General features: G+C 46.6%; 2 protein-coding genes across 4 annotated transcripts in view; both read right to left on the bottom strand.

Annotated features, from left to right (window-relative positions):
* The window catches only part of SIK2 (salt inducible kinase 2), a 191585-nt gene that overhangs the window by 78558 nt on the left and 93643 nt on the right, over positions 1–19384 (bottom strand). The gene's annotated exons all lie outside the window — the stretch shown is intronic.
* Positions 3614–14604, bottom strand: HOATZ (HOATZ cilia and flagella associated protein; the record flags this gene model as incomplete). Of its 3 annotated transcripts, none has more annotated exons than XM_081960661.1 (6): positions 4534–4731; positions 6331–6380; positions 8015–8074; positions 12156–12220; positions 13267–13308; positions 14382–14604. In XM_081960661.1, the coding sequence occupies 6 exons, from the start codon at positions 14602–14604 to the stop codon at positions 4671–4673; spliced, it is 501 nt and encodes a 166-aa protein (XP_081816787.1). In that variant the 3' UTR covers positions 4534–4670. The 3 variants fall into 3 exon arrangements, with proteins under 3 accessions (XP_081816786.1, XP_081816787.1, XP_081816788.1); XM_081960662.1 differs by having other exon boundaries at positions 6331–6376; XM_081960660.1 differs by lacking the exon at positions 6331–6380 and having other exon boundaries at positions 3614–4731.

Raw genomic sequence — 19384 nt, 5'->3', positions numbered from 1 at the left:
GGGCCAGCCCGGAGGGGAGGGAGGGAGGGAAGGAGGGAGGCCGCTGGAGGGGCTCCCGGGGGCGGAGGGCGAGCCTTGGCTGGCAGTCGGCGAGGCTGAGGGACGGGTGTGGGTGTGGGTGTGTGTGTGTGTGTAGCAGCGTTCACGCGTGTCCATTGGACCCCCCGAAACGCCGAGGAGTGAACCTAGGATGGATTCAGAGGAGTTGCGGGGCATAACAGAGTTGGAAGGGACCTTGGAGGTCTTCTAGTCCAACCCCCTGCCTAGACAGAAAACCTTACACCACTTCAGACAAAGGGTTATCCAACTGCTTCTTAAAAACTTCCAGTGTTGGGGCATTCAAAACTTCTGGAGGCAAGTTGTTCCATTGATTAATTGTTCTCAGTATCTGGAAAATTCTCCTTAGTTCTAAGTTGCTTCTCTCCTTGATTAGTTTCCACCTATTGCTTCTTGTTCTGCCCTCAGGTGCCCTGGAGAATAGCTGGACTCCCTCTTCTTTGGGGCAGCCCCTGAGATATTGGAAGACTGCTATCATGTCTCCCCTAGTCCTTCTTTCTCTTAAGGTAAACATACCCAGTTCCTGCAACCGTTCTTCATATGTTTTAGCCTCCAGCCCCCTAATCCTCTTTGTTGCTCTTCTCTGCACTCTTCCTAGAGTCTCCACATCTTCCCAGCAGCCTTAAGTCTGCATCTTTGCAAGGGATCTTGCAACAGGCCTGGGCCAGATTCTGCTTGGGAACAGAGAAGGAAATGCACACGGAAAGCTCCAGTCGCAGGATCGGCTCCTGCCCAGATGCTGACGGGAGACATTTGTCTGCTGGTTTCCTGAGCGCTGGGAAGCTGGACCGGGCTGAGCTTCCGGGATCCCGAGCCAACTTTCCACTCATCCTGGTTTGGAAACAGCTTCCAGATGCCCAGCCGGGGTGAGGAAGGAAAGGAGTCCAGCTGCAAACATGCTATTTTGGCTTTGGGGTTGGGAGGGAGCAGCCAAAAGCATGGAAGTTTTCCTTTCCATGCCCCCCTCTGTGTGTGTATGTTTGTCTATCTGCATATATACATATAACAGATATAGCAATAGCCCTTTATATACCGCTTCACAGTGCTTTCCAGCCTTCTCTACGCAGTTTACAGAGTCGGCATCTTGCCCCCAACAATCTGGGTCCTCATTTTACCCACCTCGGAAGAACGGAAGGCTGAGTCCACCTTGAGGCTAGTGAGATTTGAACTGCCCAACTGCTGTCAGTTGCTGATCAGCAGAAGTAGCCTGCAAGACTGCACACTAAGCACTGTGCCACCCCGGTTAACAGAATAACAGAGTTAGAAGGAGTGCTGGAGGTCTTCTAGTCCAACCCCAATGTTTCTTTCATGGATGGATTCAACAAACCGTGCTCCCAACCAACAGCAGCTCAGAACAATGCGTGACCCCAGCCGCTCAGAAAAGACTAAACTGCTATCCCACACTGTCAAAACTCTGGCTGTGTGGTGTTGTAATCTTCCGATGGCTGGGGAGGAGGCCGTGGCGAACACAGTATTTGCTTCATCTCGTCTCCTTATTAACGTCGGAGGAATTTCTTGGAAGGCTGGACTTGAACGATTCCAACTCCTATTGAAATCTGGCCGGCCGTTGGAAGCCGCATCAGCAATTTCCTAAGTGGCTTTCTGATTTATGAAGAGTGTGTGTGTGTGTTATCTCTGAGTGCATGTGCGCATTCACGCCTGCACACTCATTCCTTCCCGAATACCCCCCCCCCCCAAATCTGCCTCCAGTTCATGCTGACTAGCAGAAATGGGCCTTCAAGTTACGTCCGCTGTCACGAAAAGAGGAGCTGGGTGCCAGGGCACATCAAACAATGAAATAGGAGCCAAGAGTGTGTGGCAGCGGCGGCCAAAAAACCCAACGTAATCCTAAATTGCATTAACAGAGAGATACAATCAAGATCAAGGGAGGTACTAATACCACTCTGTAAAGCCTTAGTAACACCACACCTAGAGTACTGCATCCAGGTTTGGTCAACGCACTAACAGCTAAAGAACAGGGGTCGACTTGGGAGTAAGGCCACAGGTGGACATGAATGGCGCCTCCCAGAGGAGATAAAAGAGGAGCAAAAGGAGAGTGGAGTTTGCAGGAGGCAATTAGTTGACTTCATGGGTTCGTGACTCTCCGAGACTCCTTGCCAAGTTTTGCAGATATGGGCCTGTCAGCTCTCCCAGCCAGATAAGGTCTGTGACCGTAAATCCTCCCTTGAAAGACTTTGCTGGCTGTGAATGAGCAGAATTCACAGTCGATTAATAAAAGGGAGTTTTGTCGGGACAAGGAGTTTGTTTCATGCTCTTGGAAAACCTGGGTCAGAACACAGAAACTTGGTCAGTGGCATCTACTGGCCATCCCAGGACAATCCATCACCAGCCAGAAAAGTCCTGGCTTACGGGCAAGGCATTTGGTTAACCGAGAGCTCTGAACTTGGATTGAACACCCCAGTCAAAACAAGCTAAATTACAGGAGCAATTCCTTTTATTGACCTTTTATTGACCCAGTGAGGGGTGAGTGGCATTTCTCGCCCCTGCCGTCTTCCCACAATTTGAAGTGCCAAAACCTCTTGAAGGCCAATTTTTGAAAGTTGGAAGAGGAGGAGAGAGAAAAAAGCCACCACCACCACCAACAACACAAACCCATTTTCTGGCAAAGGACGGTACCATTTCCTGCATGCCGGGGAAAGAAGGGAAGGGATTCAGGCCCAGCAATTTCACCTCAGCATATTTATGTCAAAAGGCTAGAAGGGAAACTGGGAGGCAAAAGCAGAAAACACAAGGCAGAAATTCAACCGGGCCATCTTGGGCGTTGGGAAAGAGCCAGCTGTTTTTAGCACGCTGTTCCATTTACTCAGAAGAGAGTGAAAACGTGATGTGCTGTACTAAAATGGAAACCGGCTTTCTCCCGCCTGGTGCCCGCCAGAGGTTTTGGGAGCTCTGGAATGCCTCCCGCTGGCTGGGTATTTTGGAAATTCAAATCCCAAGATGGGGCTCAAAAAAACAAAACGAATAATAGCAATAGCCCTTAGACTTATATGCAGCTTCACAGTGCTTTTACAGCCCTCTCTAAGCGGTTTACAGAGTCAGCCTCATGTCCCCCCAACAATCTGGGTCCTCATTTTATCCACCTCGGAAGGATGGAAGGCTGAGTCAACCTTGAGCCATTCAGGATCGAACTGCTAGCAGTCTGCAGGGTTAGCCTGTAATACTGCATTCTAACCACTGTGTCATCACCTTCCTTCCTTCCTTCCTCCCTCCCTCCCCACTTAGCAATAGAATGTAGACTTATATCCCAGTCAGCCGGCAGTCAGCAGACGTTGCCTGCAGTACTGCACTCTGACCACTGCAACACCTTGACTCTTTAAATCAGGGGTGTCAAACTTGATTTCATCAGGGGCCACATCAGCATTGTGTTTGACCTCGGGAGGCAGGGTGGGGGGTGGCCAGCTATACGTCACTCGTGTCAGAGGTGCCTGTGGTGGCCCGAGAGCTCTTGTAGTGAAAATGGGCTGATGTAAGCAGCCCGCAGGCAGGATCCTTGAGTTTGGCACCCCTGCTTTAAACAATAAAACTGAAACACGAGTGCTAGAAACGGTGATAGAAACGTCAGTATTAAGAGCAAACAGACATTCACATCTCAGCTTGCAGGACGGTGTATCAAAAGCCCGTTTAACGCATGGGGTATTTCTTCAGAGGTTTCTTGCGGAGAAGTAAAATCCCACAGGGCAATGGGTTCCAGAAAGGCCATCCCAGCCCTGCAGAGAGCTAGTCTGTCAAACAGGGGAGGGCGGGGGACAGACTACATCAACAATGAGCCACAGCCCACTTCTTACCCACAAGATTAGCTAAAATTAACAAAAATTATCGCCGCGATGTTGGAAATGTAATGTTGCATTAGGGACCTTCTACCATATGTGGTGGGAGTGCCCGAAAGCTAGGGCTTTTTGGCACCAGATAAGAAAGTATTTGGAAGAGATGCTAAATCAAAGGATGGCGTTGAGGCCAGAATTATTTCTATTAGGGATCACAAAAGAAAAACATGGCAAAGGTGGATTACATCTAATGCTGCATATTTTAATGGCGGCAAGACTGGTCTTTGCCCAAAAATGGAAAAACAAAAGGACTCCTTCGGAACAAGAAACAATAAATAGGATACTGAAGTGAGCAGAGATGGAGAGACTGACTCTATAGCTCAAAGACAAGGACGAGACGGAATACCACGAAATCTGGGACAAGTGGCTCCGATGGTTAGAAACGAGGGGAAAAGATTGGGACAGAAAAACACAAGACAAGTTCAGAATTGGAAAACACCGTATTAAGATTGTGTGATAGGTAGGAATTGGATATGTATTTGTATGGTTAGTAATTCTTTAAAGGAAGGGATTAATGGACAGGTAATCTGACTGACTACACATACCTATGTAATGGTTATAAAATGTAATTGTTGTAAGATCTAATCACTATATGGAAATGTTTATGCCAGAAATGTCGCACTGTGTCCAATGTTTTTAATGTTTCTCTAATAAAAAAACTTTCTATTAAAAAAAACCCCAATGAGCCACAGCCGCTGTCAGACACCAAGGAGAGTCCGGCTGAAAATACCAACAGGCCTTCTTCGTTGGTGTCCCTGGTCGGGATCCTCAAGGTAATGCCTTTACGCTCTCTTCGTCCTCCGACTGTTCTTCCTTCTCCTTTTTGGAACTAAAGAAAAAGGAATTAAGACACCCTGGAGTCATTGGGAACACTTCCCGTCTCCTTCTCCCCAACACCAGCAGGAAAATCTCCCAATCTCAAAGCATCTTTCAGCTTGGGAGTGCTTGGTCTTCCCCGAGCTTGGTTGTTTTTCTTGAAGACGTTTCATGACCCAACTAGGTAACGTCAACAGCGTTAGATGAGAGCGGAGTACGCTCTTATTCTTATACAGAGGTGGCTTGCCCTGTCAGTAGGGGTGGGAATGTTTCTTGGTGGTTCCTTGGTTAGGCTGTTGTTTACTGCTTGATTGTTTGTTTGGGTTGGTAATTTCTTGTTTGGGATGCTGTCTGTTGCTTGATTGTTGGTCTGGTTAATCTTGGTAATCTCTCCTTATTTGGGGGCTGAACACTCCCACCAACACTGCTGTTCAAGCTGCTGCATATAAACAGAAAGCAAACCCCACTCCCTTCTAGCACTGATGATGTTACCCAGCTGGGTCCTGAAACATCTGCAAGAAAACTACCAAGCTCAGAGAGCACCAAGGACCCCACAGTCGTCATCCTCCTCTTCCTCCCTCCCTCCCTCCTCCTCCTCTTCCTCTCTGCTAGCACTGGTATTCTATTCTATTCTATTCTATTCTATTCTATTCTATTCTATTCTATTCTATTCTATTCTATTCCCTTCTGGCACTGGTATTCTATTCTATTCTATTCTATTCTATTCTATTCTATTCTATTCTATTCTATTCTATTCTATTCTATTCTATTCTATTCCCTTCTGGCACTGGTATTCTATTCTATTCTATTCTATTCTATTCTATTCTATTCTATTCTATTCTATTCTATTCTATTCTATTCTACTCTACTCTATTCATGTAGCAAGGTTACTTTTTTCCTCTATGAAATACAGTTTTTTTAAAAAATAAAGGAGGTTTTCACAGGATTTCTCAGTTAACAGGAATCGCTGGGAAACCCCTGTGGGGTGGTGAGTGGGTGGGTGCAACTCCCAGGCTCTTGAGAACCTGTCAACTGGCAAACCATACCTAAGCAAGTAATTTCAACAAGACTCGCTTACTTATTTGTGAGCCCAACTGACCGGATAGATCCGGGTTGTCCCCAGTAACTCAGGGGAAATAACTGGAGTCAAGAGAAATGCCAAGGTTTGAAACAAGGACCTGAACTACCGTAAAAATGGGTAACAAATTAAAGGCAGAAACTGCTGAGAGGAGAAACGGAAGGGGCCAAATCAGCTTTTTCAGAGAGGTAATTTTAAAAGTAAAAAAGGGCAATGAACCTTTGGAGAATATATGGAGAGGCCAGGTTGATTTCTTGCCCCCCCCCCAAAAAAAAACCCTGAACAATTTGGCTCATTTTTAATCCCAGGAATTTTTTAGCACACATTTTTTTTTCTCTGGTTTGCGTGAAAAAAATTCTAAACTGGACAGGAGGTTTACCTCTCATCTTCCTGGTCCCTGAAACTAAAAAACAGATGGAAAGAAGAGAGGGGGGAAAAGTTACACCTTTCAAAATGAGTAGATAAGCGTTTATCTACAACCGGGATGAACGAAAACGAAAACAAACAGGGAGAAATTTGTCTTCTTGATATTACCTCTGTGATGATTTGGCCTTTGGCTTGTGTGGACTAGATAAGGACTCTTTCTGAGAAAGGAGAAAAAGAAAATGCTGTTAAAAACTTCCCCCGTTTTAAACTGTCCTTTTGCAGGGGGGGAGGGGGGGCAGTGCAAAATTTGTGGGGGTTCTGGGAGGTCTTTGATGCAAACCCCACTCCTTTTAGCACGGATTTCGTTGCGTATTGAAATGTCTGCAAGAAAACCACCAAGCTCAGAGAGTACCAAGGACCCCACAGTCCTCCTCCTCCTCCTCCTCCCCCTCTCCCTCTTCCCCTTCTCCCTGCCCTTCAACCCCACTACCTTCTAGCACTGATGCTGTTACCCAGTTGGGTCATGAAACATCTCCAAGAAAACCACCAAGCTCAGAGAGCACCAAGCACCCCACAATTCAGCCTCGAGCTACAGATATTCTCTCGTGGGTTACTCCCATGGATTTGAATTTTGCAATAGGATCTACAGCTTTAAATACGCAACACCATTGGCAGGTTAGACGCAAAACATTCACAAAAAATGCGAAGGAATTGTCCCGCGAGCTGAAAAAATAAAATAAAGTCAGAAATGCAAGAAGAACTCTGGTGAAACCGATTCACAACTGGAAGAAGGAGAAAACGGGATGGAAAGGTCCTTGACAGATTCCAGTCCATATGCACTAAAGATCTTCTTTCCAGCTCCATATAATTAAGGCAGCTTCTCCCCACCAATCATCTCCTTTAAATAACTCTCCCCAACCCTCTCTCTCTCTCCGCAAAGCTTTCCGCAGAAAGCAGAACCATCTCAACTCATGCCAGGCTTCTGGCATCTTTTCCAGTTTTATGGAGGACTGAATTACAGCCTCGGTAGTAAACTAGCCAAATTTCAATAGGATTCCTGGCTCAGTTCCTTCTTCTGTGTTTCGTGCTGCAGCTGGCAGGAGGGAAGAAACGAGAAAGGAAAGTTGAGCGTGGAAGCAATGCTTGGTTTTCGGAAGAGGAGGAGGTGTTCTGACCCAGGCTTCCCCCCAAAACACGAGGCAGAGTCCTGGACCAGACAAAACCCCTTTTATTAAACGAATGTGAATTCCTCTCATTCACCTTTAGCAAAGGCCTTGAAAACAGTCTTTCAAAGGTGAATTTATGACCACAGACCTTATCTGGCTTGGAAAGCTGCCATGTACATATTTTCCAAACGCAGTGCTGTGCAAGGAAAGACTGGGCACAGAGTCTCTGAGATTCACGGACAGATGTTCACACTCCTGAAACGAATCTAATGACCGAACGACCAACCAAATGAATTATTTCCTGCAAAAGCCCACTCCCCCTTCGCTCCTCTTTTATCTCCTCTGGAAGGGGCCATTCATTGTCCACCTGTGGCCTTACTCCCAAATTGACCCTTGTTCTTTAGCTGTTCCCTTCGTCTGGCAACTCTGCACATGCGCACACTGGGAACAGGCTCCAGCTGTTCTTCTGCCCCACTGATCTCCGACTCCGAAGGCAGCTGATAACTGGCATACGGCCTTGGCTCCCTCGCTGCCTCCGACACAGAGCCCTCAACAGAGCCTTCCCCAGACTCCAGGACTGGCCCATCTTCCTCCCCAATCTCCTCACTGTCTGAATCTGCTGCCAGCTCCACTGAGCGTTGGCGGGCCACAACAGGAGGTTCGGACAATTTAAAAAGCCATCTTACCGATATTCTCTCTTCCCTTTGTCTTTTCAGCAATGCAATGATGTCTTCTCTCTTTTTAGCCTGTGAAGAAAGATTGTTTGCAACAGTGAGAAGGAAGGAAGTGTATTGGTTAATTCCAGAGACTGGCTGCTTGAAGAGGTGTGGACGAGAGGTGAGTTCCTACCAGTTTGGCCTGGTTCGGCTGAGTAGGTAAGTAACTCGGCCGGACATGGACCTGGACCAGTTCTATGCTCGGGGCTGCCATCTTAATTTCCTGTTCTGCATATGCGCAGAACAATCTTCATGTGAAAAATGTACTTTTTTTCCTTTTCTAATGTTGTGTGCATGCGCATACCTTTTAAGGTGCAAATGAGCACACGCGCAGAGCAGGTACAAAATTCTTTGCACACCGAACTGGTAGTAATGCCGGCAGGAACCCACCCCTGGTGTGGACATGCTGGCTGGGGAATTCTGGGAGTTGAAGTGCACACATCTTCAAGCGAACAGGTTTGGGAAATACCGTGTCACACCTGCCCTGACTTGGGTCCTTAGGAAAGAGAAACCCTCGATTCCATGTGTGCAAAAGGTATACTTTTACTAGAAGCCAAGTGGCGACAGTACAGCAAAGTCAGAACTAGACGTTTTGGTAATGTTTCCTGCATTGGCAGGTTAGGTGGTAAACCATTGCATTCCCTTCCCAGGTCTCTGGAAGGCATGGTGAGTAGTCTTGGTTTCCTTTTCCCAGCAGCTCCCGCTGGCCTCTAGCAAAGCAAGGCTGAAGCTCAGCATGGCAGTTTTGACATATGATCTAGAGCCCTAAGAAAGAGACTGGCTGGGGTATTCTGGGAATTGAAGTCCACTTATCTTCAGGTGGCCAAGGCTGAGAAGCATAGCTGAGATTTGCGCAACCAACAGTCAAATATAACCACTCTTGCACCCTAGTATAACCAACACATGGGGTTTACTTCATCAGACTCCAAAAAGGATCCACAAATAGAATAGAATAGCAGAGTTGGAAGGGACTTTGGAGGTCTTCTAGTCCAACCCTCTGCTTAAGCAGGAAACCCTACATCACTTCAGACAAACGGTTATCCAATCATTTCTTAAAAACTTCCAGTGTTGGAGCATTTACTTCTGGTGGCAAGTAGTTCCACTAACTAATTGTTCTCCCTGTCAGGAAGTTTCTCTTCAGTTCTAAGTTGCTTCTCTCCTTGATTAGTTTCCACCCGTTGCTTCTCGTCCTGCCCGCAGGTGCTTTGGAGAATAATCAGCTGAGTAATCTCCTACAGATTCCAAATTTAATAATAATAATAATAATAATTTTTATTTGATTAGCCGCAACCCTCTCCCGAAGAACTCGGGGCGGCGTACAATCAAAACAAATAAAAATACACATAAGACAAACATATATACAAAAAGAACAGGGACATATACATATGTGCATGGAGGAGAGTTGACTTATAAGTGAAAGACAATTAAAAAACACAACTAAAAACACAATTAAAAACACAATTTAAAATCCCCTTAAATAAAATTACTAAATTAAAAAACCCATCAGGAGCGATACGAAGTTATGGTTGAGCCAGGCCAGCTATTTGGAAAAGGTGGGTCTTGAGCTTGACACGGAAGGAGCGGAGGTCAGTAGTGGTCCTAATATCCGGGGGGAGGTCATTCCACAGGGCTGGGCCCGCCACAGAGAAGGCTCTGCTCCTAGGCGCCGCCCCATGGCACTGTCTGGTGGACGGCACCTGGAGAAGTCCCTCTCTGTGCGAGCGGATGGGTCGTAGGGATGTATGGGGCAGAATACGATCCTGCAGGTAACTAGGTCCTGAGCCATGGAGCGCTTTAAAGATCGTAATCAAGACCTTGAAACGCACTCGATAGACCACAGGAAGCCAGTGCAGCTCGCGCAGGAGAGGTGTCACATGGGAGTACTTGGTACTCCCCATAATCACCCGCGCGGCCGCATTCTGGACCAACTGCAGTCTCCGAGTGCATTTCAAGGGAAGCCCCATGTAGAGAGCGTTACAGTAGTCCAGGCGAGACGTCACCAGCGCATGGGTGACTGTGCGTAGGGCGTCCCGGTCCAATAGGGGGCGCAATTTATCAGATGATGATAAATCTGGATTGATATTAAACTCAACTGAGGAGAGGGGAGCTGCGTGGAAGCTGACTAGGGCTTCAGTCCTAGGAAAGGAGGATGAATTTAGGGATTAGCCATGGTGGGGGTGCCCAGCCCAAGCATCCAGGATTGCAAACTTTGCTTTTAAACTAGTTGATGAAACGTACAATCCTGCAGCTGTTTCTTTGAGCAGAATTATTTAAGAGAAACTGTGGCAGATTGAGGGACTAGTCTCCCTTCTCCAGATAATCCCATTTCTCTGAGCCAGGTCTAATGGATCAAATCCATTAGGGGGTTATTAATTGCCATGAATACGAATGCCAGTTTGCCGGCAGCCACTGCAAAGCTCAGCACATTTCGGCTTTTGCTAGGGACCGGCTGCCTCTGGCTCCATTCCCACGCTTACTCGGCAAAGCTTTTCCTCTTTTAACAAGTGTGTGTGTGTGTAAAGAAAGTCCTTTAAGACTGTATTAATGTAGCTCTTAACTTTTGCAAACTGCGGTAACACGATGTGGATTAGCCGGAGAACCGCGCTATTTATTCCTATCGATCGGAGTAATGATTTATTTATGCGGCGGTCAGCCAAGAGGCCAAAGATGTTGGGTTCCACACTGGACCTCAGGAGTTAATTAACCGAGAGCTAATGGGTTTGTCCATGAGAGTCCGTAGACCTGGGGTTGGTTTCCCGTCATAGTCTGCAGCATTCTTGATCCAGGATGAAGGTCCAACAAGTCTAGAAATGACCCAACAGCTGTTTCCGGAAGGGATGCACACTGTAGAGGCCCGCCAGAGGTCAGCGGAGCTGGCAGCAGATTCGGACAGTGAGGAGATTGGAGAGGAAGATGGGCCAGTCCTGGAGTCTGGGGAAGGCTCGGACGAGGGCTCTGCGTCAGACACAGAGAGGGGGCCAGGGCAGAGGTGGGCTCGGCCCAGTTGTGCTGAATAGGTAGTAACTCGGCCGGACACGTGACTGTACTGGTTCTATCCTCGGCAGCGCCATCTTGATTTTCTGCATATGCGCAGAACAATCTTCGTTGAAAAAATGTAATTTCCCCCCTTTTTAAATGTTGTGCTCCTTTTTTAGTGCAAATGTGCACACCCATGGAGCTCTACCAGTCTATGATCCAGCATTGTAAAAACATTTTCTTTTTCTTTGTCTCGCAGGGTATTGCTGGCATCAGCCCCGTGGAAGCCATGAGAATTCCATTGCCCTTTTATGTTTCTGCTCTGAATTTTTCCTTTCTCTCGGATTTGCCATCTAATCATCTCAGCTCCTTTCTGAAGGAGATAATCAAGCGGAGAGCTCCGGAGAAGATGGAAAATCTTCTGCTGTTTTTCAGAGCATGGAATAGCCCTGGCAGCTTTCTCCCCCGTTTAAAAATATCGATTTGCCTCCTGTTCTGACCCAGCTCCCCAAAACCTTTTGTAGTTGAATCAATGACTCCTTTAATTAGGAGTGCCTAATTAAGGTTTCTCTCTCATCGCAGACTAACAAGTCTGTCCAGCAGGGAGATGGATAGTTATCTGCCACACCTATCTCTGCCCCCTGCCTTTTACCCCCAGCGCTAGGGTGGGCCTTCGCTAGCAGGAGTGGCTCTTCTGTCCCGAGGATCAGCCCATAGATTTCCACTGCTCCCCTCTCCTCTTCCTTTTGCACACCTGCACATCAGACACTGTGCCCAGCTGTTCCTCCTCTTCCTCATCAGCCACCTCCAGAACTGGGGACTGTTGACTCTCCATCTGAGGGCTGACTCTGACTCTCTCTCTCTCTCTCTCTCTGCCAGTTCCATTCCCTCTTCCCCCTCGGAGCTCTCAGGTTACCCTAACTATGATGCCTCCTCCTCCTCTGATTCACCTGTTGCAGTGGCTGGCAGCCACATGCCACAGCAATACCAGCCCTACTAATTTCATTGTACGATGTGCAATGACAATCTAAACTAAACTAAGCTAAGCTAAGCTAAGCTAAGATAAACTAAGCTAAGGTAAACTAAACTAAACTAAACTAAACTAAACTAAACTAAAGCATCAGAATTCGCTCACCTTCTCCAGGCAGTGTTCTTTCCACACATCTTTCTCCGTGTCCAATTGTCTATCTTCTTCTCGTTCTAAACAATCATTTTCAAAGAAATCTTTTAAAATTCATTTTAAAAGTGAACCATCTTTCATCATTTTTCAAGCGGAATGACTCCAACCCTGAATGTGAGATTTGTAGTCAGAGAGTGTTTATGGCAGCCCAAAACGAGAAGGGCTTGGAAAAAGGCATCCTTTTTCGTGGGCTGTTGGTTAGTCCGAAAAGGTGCTTCCAGACTCCTGGTTTTCTGGAGTAACCCTTATTTTTATTTTAACTACAGTAAACAAAGATATCGGAGGACATTTTGGATGCACAGGTTAGCCCAACGAAAGAACAAGAAGGGCAGCTAAAAGGAAGAACAGGGTTCCTTGCTAAAAATCCTGCAAAAAGTTAGGTTTTTCATTTTTGGTCCTCTTTTTTTTTTTTTAAAAAAAAAAAACCTTTATTGTTAAAAATAAAAGTTGGACATGGTGCAATCATCCTGGTGTTATCTCCGCCATATAAAAACTAAAGTATAACATTAATATCTTATACATTCCACATACATTACTAATTATATACACATACTTCACTCCTTATACATGTTACATTTACATAATATAATACATATATTACTTCTTTCGATCTCTACATTCTATTTTGGGTTAGAGCAGGGGTGGGCAACTATGGCCCCTTTAAGGCTGACCCAGGAATTCTGGGAGTTGAAGTCCAAGGTCCTTAAAGGCGCCGTATTTGCTCACCCAAGTTACAACATTTAGGAAACTCAGGTGCAGAAAGCTACCAGAGAGAAGTGTCTCCCTCCTTCGTGTTCTTGCAATAAAAATAAGTGTATTTGTTTTTTTCAAATAATGCCAATTAAAAATGCTGTCCTTTCCATCTGCTGCTTGGGGCAAGATAACCTCCCAGGTCACGCATAGGATTGAATAAATTGATTGGCACCCGACGTGCTTGGCATCCCCTGGATTGGCATTCACAGAGTGCCTTTTACAAGGATTTTGAGTGGTTTGGCTTAAAGATTCTATGACGATAAGTATCAGGGTGCCCTCCAAAATTTCCATTTGGGTAAAATGGCATACTTACTGTCACTCACGGAGGATGAAACAGACAAATAGCTGGTTCTCCCTAAAAAATAAAATAAAAATAATATTGCAACGGATTGAAATCCCCGATTGAGATGTTGTCTTTGAACATTTATGGGATCTTTTCCCCCACATTAATTGACAACCTCCATAGACATTGCGGTCGCAGGTGCTAACCCCCCCCCCCTGCAATGCAGGCCAATTCCTAGGAGGAAATTCTGGGGGTGGTGGGTGCTGAAGGGGCGACCAAGGAAAAGGAACTCCTCCAAGAATGGGGAGGGAGGGGCAAGCAGAAGAAGCACCACAATGCCAGGCAAAGGAAGATTGGACCGCCACTTGTCTGAAATGATATAGGGCTTCCTGCTTGAGCAGGGGGTTGGGCTAGAAGATCTCCAAGATCCCTTCCACCTGTTATACTTCCTCCCTCCCTCCCTCCCTCCCTCCCTCCCTCCGGGAATGACATAGGGTTTCCTGCTTGAGCTGGGGATTGGACTACTAGAAGACCTCCAAGGTCCCTTCCACTGTTATCCTTTCTCCCTCCCTCCCTCCCTCCCTCCCTCTCTCTCTTCTCCATCACCAGAGTCTTTTAAGAAGAGATTGGACCATTTGTCTGAAATGGTAGCGGGTCTCATACTTGAGCAGAGGGATGGACTAGAAGACCTCCAAGGACCTTCCATCTGTTATTCTTCCTCCCTCCCTCTCTTCTCCATCACTGGAGACTTTTAACAAGAGATTGGTCAACCCTTGGTCTGCTTGAGCAGGGGGTTGGACTAGAAGACCACCAAGGTCCCCTCCACCTGTTATTCATTCTCCCTCCCTCTCTTCTCCATCACCGGAGACTTTTAATATTGGCCAACCCTTGATCTGCAACGCCATAGGGCTTCCTGCTGGAGCAGGGGTCGGACTAGAAGACCTCCAAGCCCCCCTCCAGCCCCGTCATTCGGTTCTCCCGTTGAGCCGCCCCGATGCCCAGCGCTGCGTCCCCCGCTCCCTTCTCCAAAGCTGGGCATCTCCGCTCGGCCGAAGCTGAAGCCAAGGGACGGGAGCCCCCCCCGCCATTTCCGAAGCACGGACGGAGGGTGCCTCCGCGCCCGCCCGCCCCTCCGCCCCGGCTACCGGCCGAGCTCCGTCGCGGGCAAGAGGCGCCGTCGCAAAGCGAGCCGCCGCGGACGCCCAGCCGGGACTCGAGCGGCGGCTGGAGGGTGACGGAGTTCCAGAAGGACTTGGCCAGCGCCACGTCCTGCTCGCTGGAGCCGGCGAAGGCCAGCGGGGAGGCGGCGGGCGAGGGTGCGGGCGCGGGCGGTGAGCTGGCCATGGCCGACGGCCGCTTGGTCTCCATGGCTCCGCGCGCTGCGGCTCCCGCTGGCCGGCCCGGCCGTTGCTTGGCCCGAGGGGGCGGGGGCGGCCTTCGGGAGGCGGCGCCGCCTGCAGCCCCCGCTCCCCCGACCCGACTGCCCTGCGGAGGGAGCTGCTGGGGGAGGCAGAGTCACAGACCTTGGAGGGTTTCAGACAGAGATTGGGCAGCCCCCTGTCTGAAATGGTAGAGGGTCTCCTGCTTGAACAGGGGGTTGGATTAGAAGACCTCCAAGGTCCCTTGGGTTATCCTTCCCTCCTTCCTTTAGTCCCCATCAATTAGAGGTTTTAAAGAGGAGATTAGGCAGCCACCTGTTTGAAACGGTAGAGGCTCTCCTGCTTGAACAGGGGGTTGGACTAGAAGACCTCCAAGGTCCCTTCCAACTCTGTTATTTTATTATGCTGTTACATAGGCTGTTATGCTGTTTTCCTTCCTTCCTTCCTTCCTTCCTTCCTTCCTTCCTTCCTTCCTTCCTTCCTTCCCTCCTTCCTTCCTTCTCCATCACTGGAAGTTTTAAAGAGGAGATTGGACAGTCTGAAATGGTAGAGTCTCCTACTTGAGTAGAGGGATGGATTAGAAGACCTCCACAGTCCCTTCCAACTCTGTTATCCTTCCTTCCTTCCTTCCTTCCTTCCTTCCTTCCTTCCTTCCTTCCTTCCTTCCTTCCTTCTTTCCTTCCTCCCTCCCTCCCTCCCTCCCTCCCTCCCTCCCTTCCTTCTCCATCACTAGAGCTTTTTAAGAAGAGCTCAAACAACCATTTATCTGAAATGAGAACGAGTTTCCTACTCCAGCATGGGGTTGGGACTAGAAGACCTCTAAAGTCCCTTCCAACTGTTAGTCGATAGTAGCAACTAGAAAACCTTGGAGATCTTCTAGTCCAACCCCCTGCCTGAGGAGAAAAACCTGTACCACAGGAGAACCTCAGGCAGGGGATTGGATTAGAAGATCTAGTCTCTAGTCTCTTCTTGAAAGCCTCCCGTGAAGGAGCACCCACAAGGCAAGCTGTTCCATTGGTTGATTGTTCTCACTGTTAGGAAGTTTCTCCTTAGTTCTAAGTTGCTTCTCTCCTTGGTTAGTTTCCATCCATTGCTTCTGCCTTTCAGGTGCTATGGAGAAGAGGTTGACTCTACCTTCTTTGTGGAAACTCTGGTCCTTCTTTTCATTAAACTAGACATATCCAGTTCCTGCTACAGTTCTTCATATGTTTTAGCCTCCAGTCCCCTAATCCTCTTTGTTGCTCTTCTCTGCACTCTTTCTAGAGTCTCCACATCTTTTTTTTTAATATTGTGGGCTTTTGCTTGGGTTCGTCCATGATCTCTTGCATCCGGTGGCCCAGGTTAGCAGCCTTCTCTCACCTGTCAACTAAGCAGCCAAGGTGAGTCTTTTGCAACCTTGGCAACTAAGCCAGGTGGACATCAATTCCCAGAATTCCCCAGCCAAGCACCGAAGCTGCCAAGGTGGAGAAACCCTGCCGGCTGGGGAATTCTGGGAATTGAAGTCCACTTGTCTTCAAATTTGCGCAAGGTTGCACAACATCGTCTTAGTTCAGGGGTCTCCAACCTTGGCAACTTTAACTCCCAGAAGTCCCCAGCTGCCAGGCTTAAAGGTGCCAAGTTTAGAGACCCCTACTCTAGTTTATTGCCTCTGTAGCAATAGAGAGTGGGAGGCTGAATGTATTCAGGCTTTTTTGTTTTTGTTGTTGTTGTTATTTCTTTTATTCATTAAACATGAAACTCAGTCAAGTGATCATTTAAAGATGTGTTGCAAATACCACTGACTGGTGCTAATGGTTGATACAGATTGTTGCCAGCATCCTAGGTATCAACTAGGTATCTTCTTAAAATATATGATGTTCCTAGTAGCACAGATTTTTGCAGTTCCGCTGGTGTTATTGCAGGAAGCTGCAATTTCTTTATGTGTTTTGTAAAACTCTTGGGCATGGTACCAAGTGCCCCGATGAAAATGGGTATCCTTGTTACTACTTTATTATTGCCTGCCTGATTTTTACAATATTTTTTTTTGGCCACGGTGGTTTAAACGGACACTGCTGTCTAAAGCGAACCCACCGTCTGCGCTGGGGCCTTTTTTTCGCCAGAAACCATCGTTTTTTGACCCAACACGTCATAAATGGGGAAATGCTTAGATATTTTATTAATTGATTTTTTTTTAGAATATGTTATAAGATGTAATGTTACAGGAGGTTTGTTGAGATTGCCAATGAATGCCAGTGGGTGGTTGTGTTTTTTGAATGCAAATGATATCAGATAAAAGCACGTTTAAATAATTTTAGCTAAATGGGAATGGTGGTGTACTGATAGTAAAATACAAGAAGATTTTTGATGTAAAATGCACTATTCAATGGGAAGGAAATATATGTAACAATTATGATAGAAACGCACGAAAACTGTTTGTAACCAATCGACACGCTTTCAACAGGATGTAATGGATGATTCTTTTTTTGTGTTTTTGTTTATTTAAAACAATAAAAAATTAAAATAAATACTGGTCACGTGACTTTGGGAACCCTCCAAGTGGTCGTAAATGCGAGCTGGTTGCTGCTTGCTCAAAATGCAACCGTGCGACTGTGGGTTGGAGGAAGGGTGGGCCTCGGAATCTCAAACACAGCTCGCACGCTCCTTTTTTTGGGGGGGGGGATGTCCGTCCTAACTGAAAATGGTCGCTAAGTGAGCAAGTCATAAACTTAGCAACCGTCTGTAAAATATTGTTCCCCTTTTACCTGTCCTCACAAGTTCTGGGAAACCAGATGAACAATAGTTCCTTAGAAAAGAGGTCAAAGACTTTTAATGTTGGCATTTATTAGAGAGAGATGTCAGATGTACAAGAGACGGAGGTGTTGAAGAGAAGACTTGTTACTTCATTCTATACCCTACCATGAGCGTCTCTGCATTTGCGGAGCGGCAGAGGTAGAAGACCTGGATCACATCCTGGTTTGATTGTTGCTTGTAGAAGGGGGTGAGAGATAGGTACCTGGGTCCATATACCAAACGAATGACCCATTGAGATCCCCATATCAAAACAATTTACTTTATGTGCGGCCAGAACCGGAAAATAACATTTAACACAGCACAGGACTTAAAACAAAATGGTTCAGTTGAGATCTGCATACATGGGGTTGATTGGGGGTAGATTGTAAGGGGTGACGCCGAAATATAATTTTATCATATTTTATCTATATCTTAAATTATTGTATTCTATTCCAATTTCATTTTAGACTGTATTTTATTCCAATTCCGTTCTAAATCGTATTTTATCCCAATCCCATTTTAAATTGTATTTTATCAAATTCTCTTTTATATTGCTTTTATCAAATTTTGCTAATAATTTGTTTCCGGAACTTTGCACTTTGATATGGCCCAAGGACTAATCAATAAAGACAATGTCAATGAGAAGTCTTCTTAAGGTGCATGCAAAACTTTTTTTTTTTTAAATCAAAACCCTTTTTCCTAAACATTTAAAAAAATCTTTTCTTCTTTCCATTCGTATAGCGTTGGCTGGCTAATGGGGAAAGGAAAGCAGAATTAGTCATTTCTTTCATTAGTCTCCTGTCTTTTTGGCTCATATCAAATTCCTCTAGGAACTGACCGTCAGCTGAATATTATGGGCTGTCAGCACTTCTTGTCAAACTGTAGCGTTGCCGGTAAATGACCCACATTGATTAAACAGAAATTTAATTACCACCCATCTGGACAGGGAACTGCAGTCTAAATGAATGAAAAGTTAATAAATCAGAACAGGGATTTCCTATTAAGTAAAGTGATAGTTGATGAGGAGTGAGATAAAACTTACTCTTAGGGATGTATCCCTCAAACCTTTCCAGCTTTCCTTAACCCGGGGTCCTCCAGTTGCTATGTTGGCTAGACAATGTTGAGAAGAGCAACCTCAAAAGTTTTGGAGAAGGGGTCTCCAACCTTGGCCACTTTAAGACTTGCGGACTTCAACTCCCAGAGTTCCTCGGCCAGCAACCTTGGCCTCTAAGACTTGTGGACTTCAACTCCCAAAACTGAAGTCCACAAGTCTTAAAAGTTGCCAAGGTTGGAGACCCTTGTGTTAAAAGGACGGCCATAGCTTATCGCAATCCATTCTGACCTCCACCTTCTCCATCTTTTTTCCACACTTCCTGCATTTACACCAGCCAGGAAAGTGGACATGATAGCTTTCATACAAAAGAGCCACACTGTCCCCAAAGCACAGCCCCAGCCTCCATTTTCTCAAAAAAATAAACTTGGACAAGCAAGAAGCTCCCAAGCTATGGAGAGATCTAATTAGAGCTTCAGAAAGTTGAAGAGGTTTGCATGAGATGCTTTTGAAACAGATCCTCCTAGCACAGGCAGAGGAAAGTCCAGGTAGCTGTTCACATGGAGATTAGAGTCAATTATTTAAGAATAAGTGGGACAAAGTTCTGGCCTAAGAAGGACTTGGGTTGTCCTGAGGTAAAATTTTGCTGGCTGAGGAATTCTGGGAGTTGAAGTCCACAAGTCTTAATGTTACCAAGGTTGGAGATCCCTGCTCTGGAGAACCTCAAGATGGGATGAGCTGATCTGCGTGATACAAAGTTTCTCAACTTTAGAGACTTGAAGGTGGGTGGACTTCAATTCCTAAAATTCCCCAGCCAGCTAAGCTGAAGTCCACCCCTCTTAAAGCCTCTGTGGTTGAAGAACACCTCTCTACCGTCCTACACAGGGTGGCTTCTACTCTTCAACCTGTAGACGTTGACTAGTCCATTCAGCAAAACTGCAGGGAGAGG

Source organism: Natrix helvetica (assembly GCF_964273705.1).
Source record: "Natrix helvetica genome assembly, chromosome: 8".
NCBI lineage: Eukaryota > Metazoa > Chordata > Lepidosauria > Squamata > Natricidae > Natrix > Natrix helvetica.
Note: the sequence above shows the minus strand (reverse complement) of the source record. Positions and strands in the feature narration are given on the sequence as shown.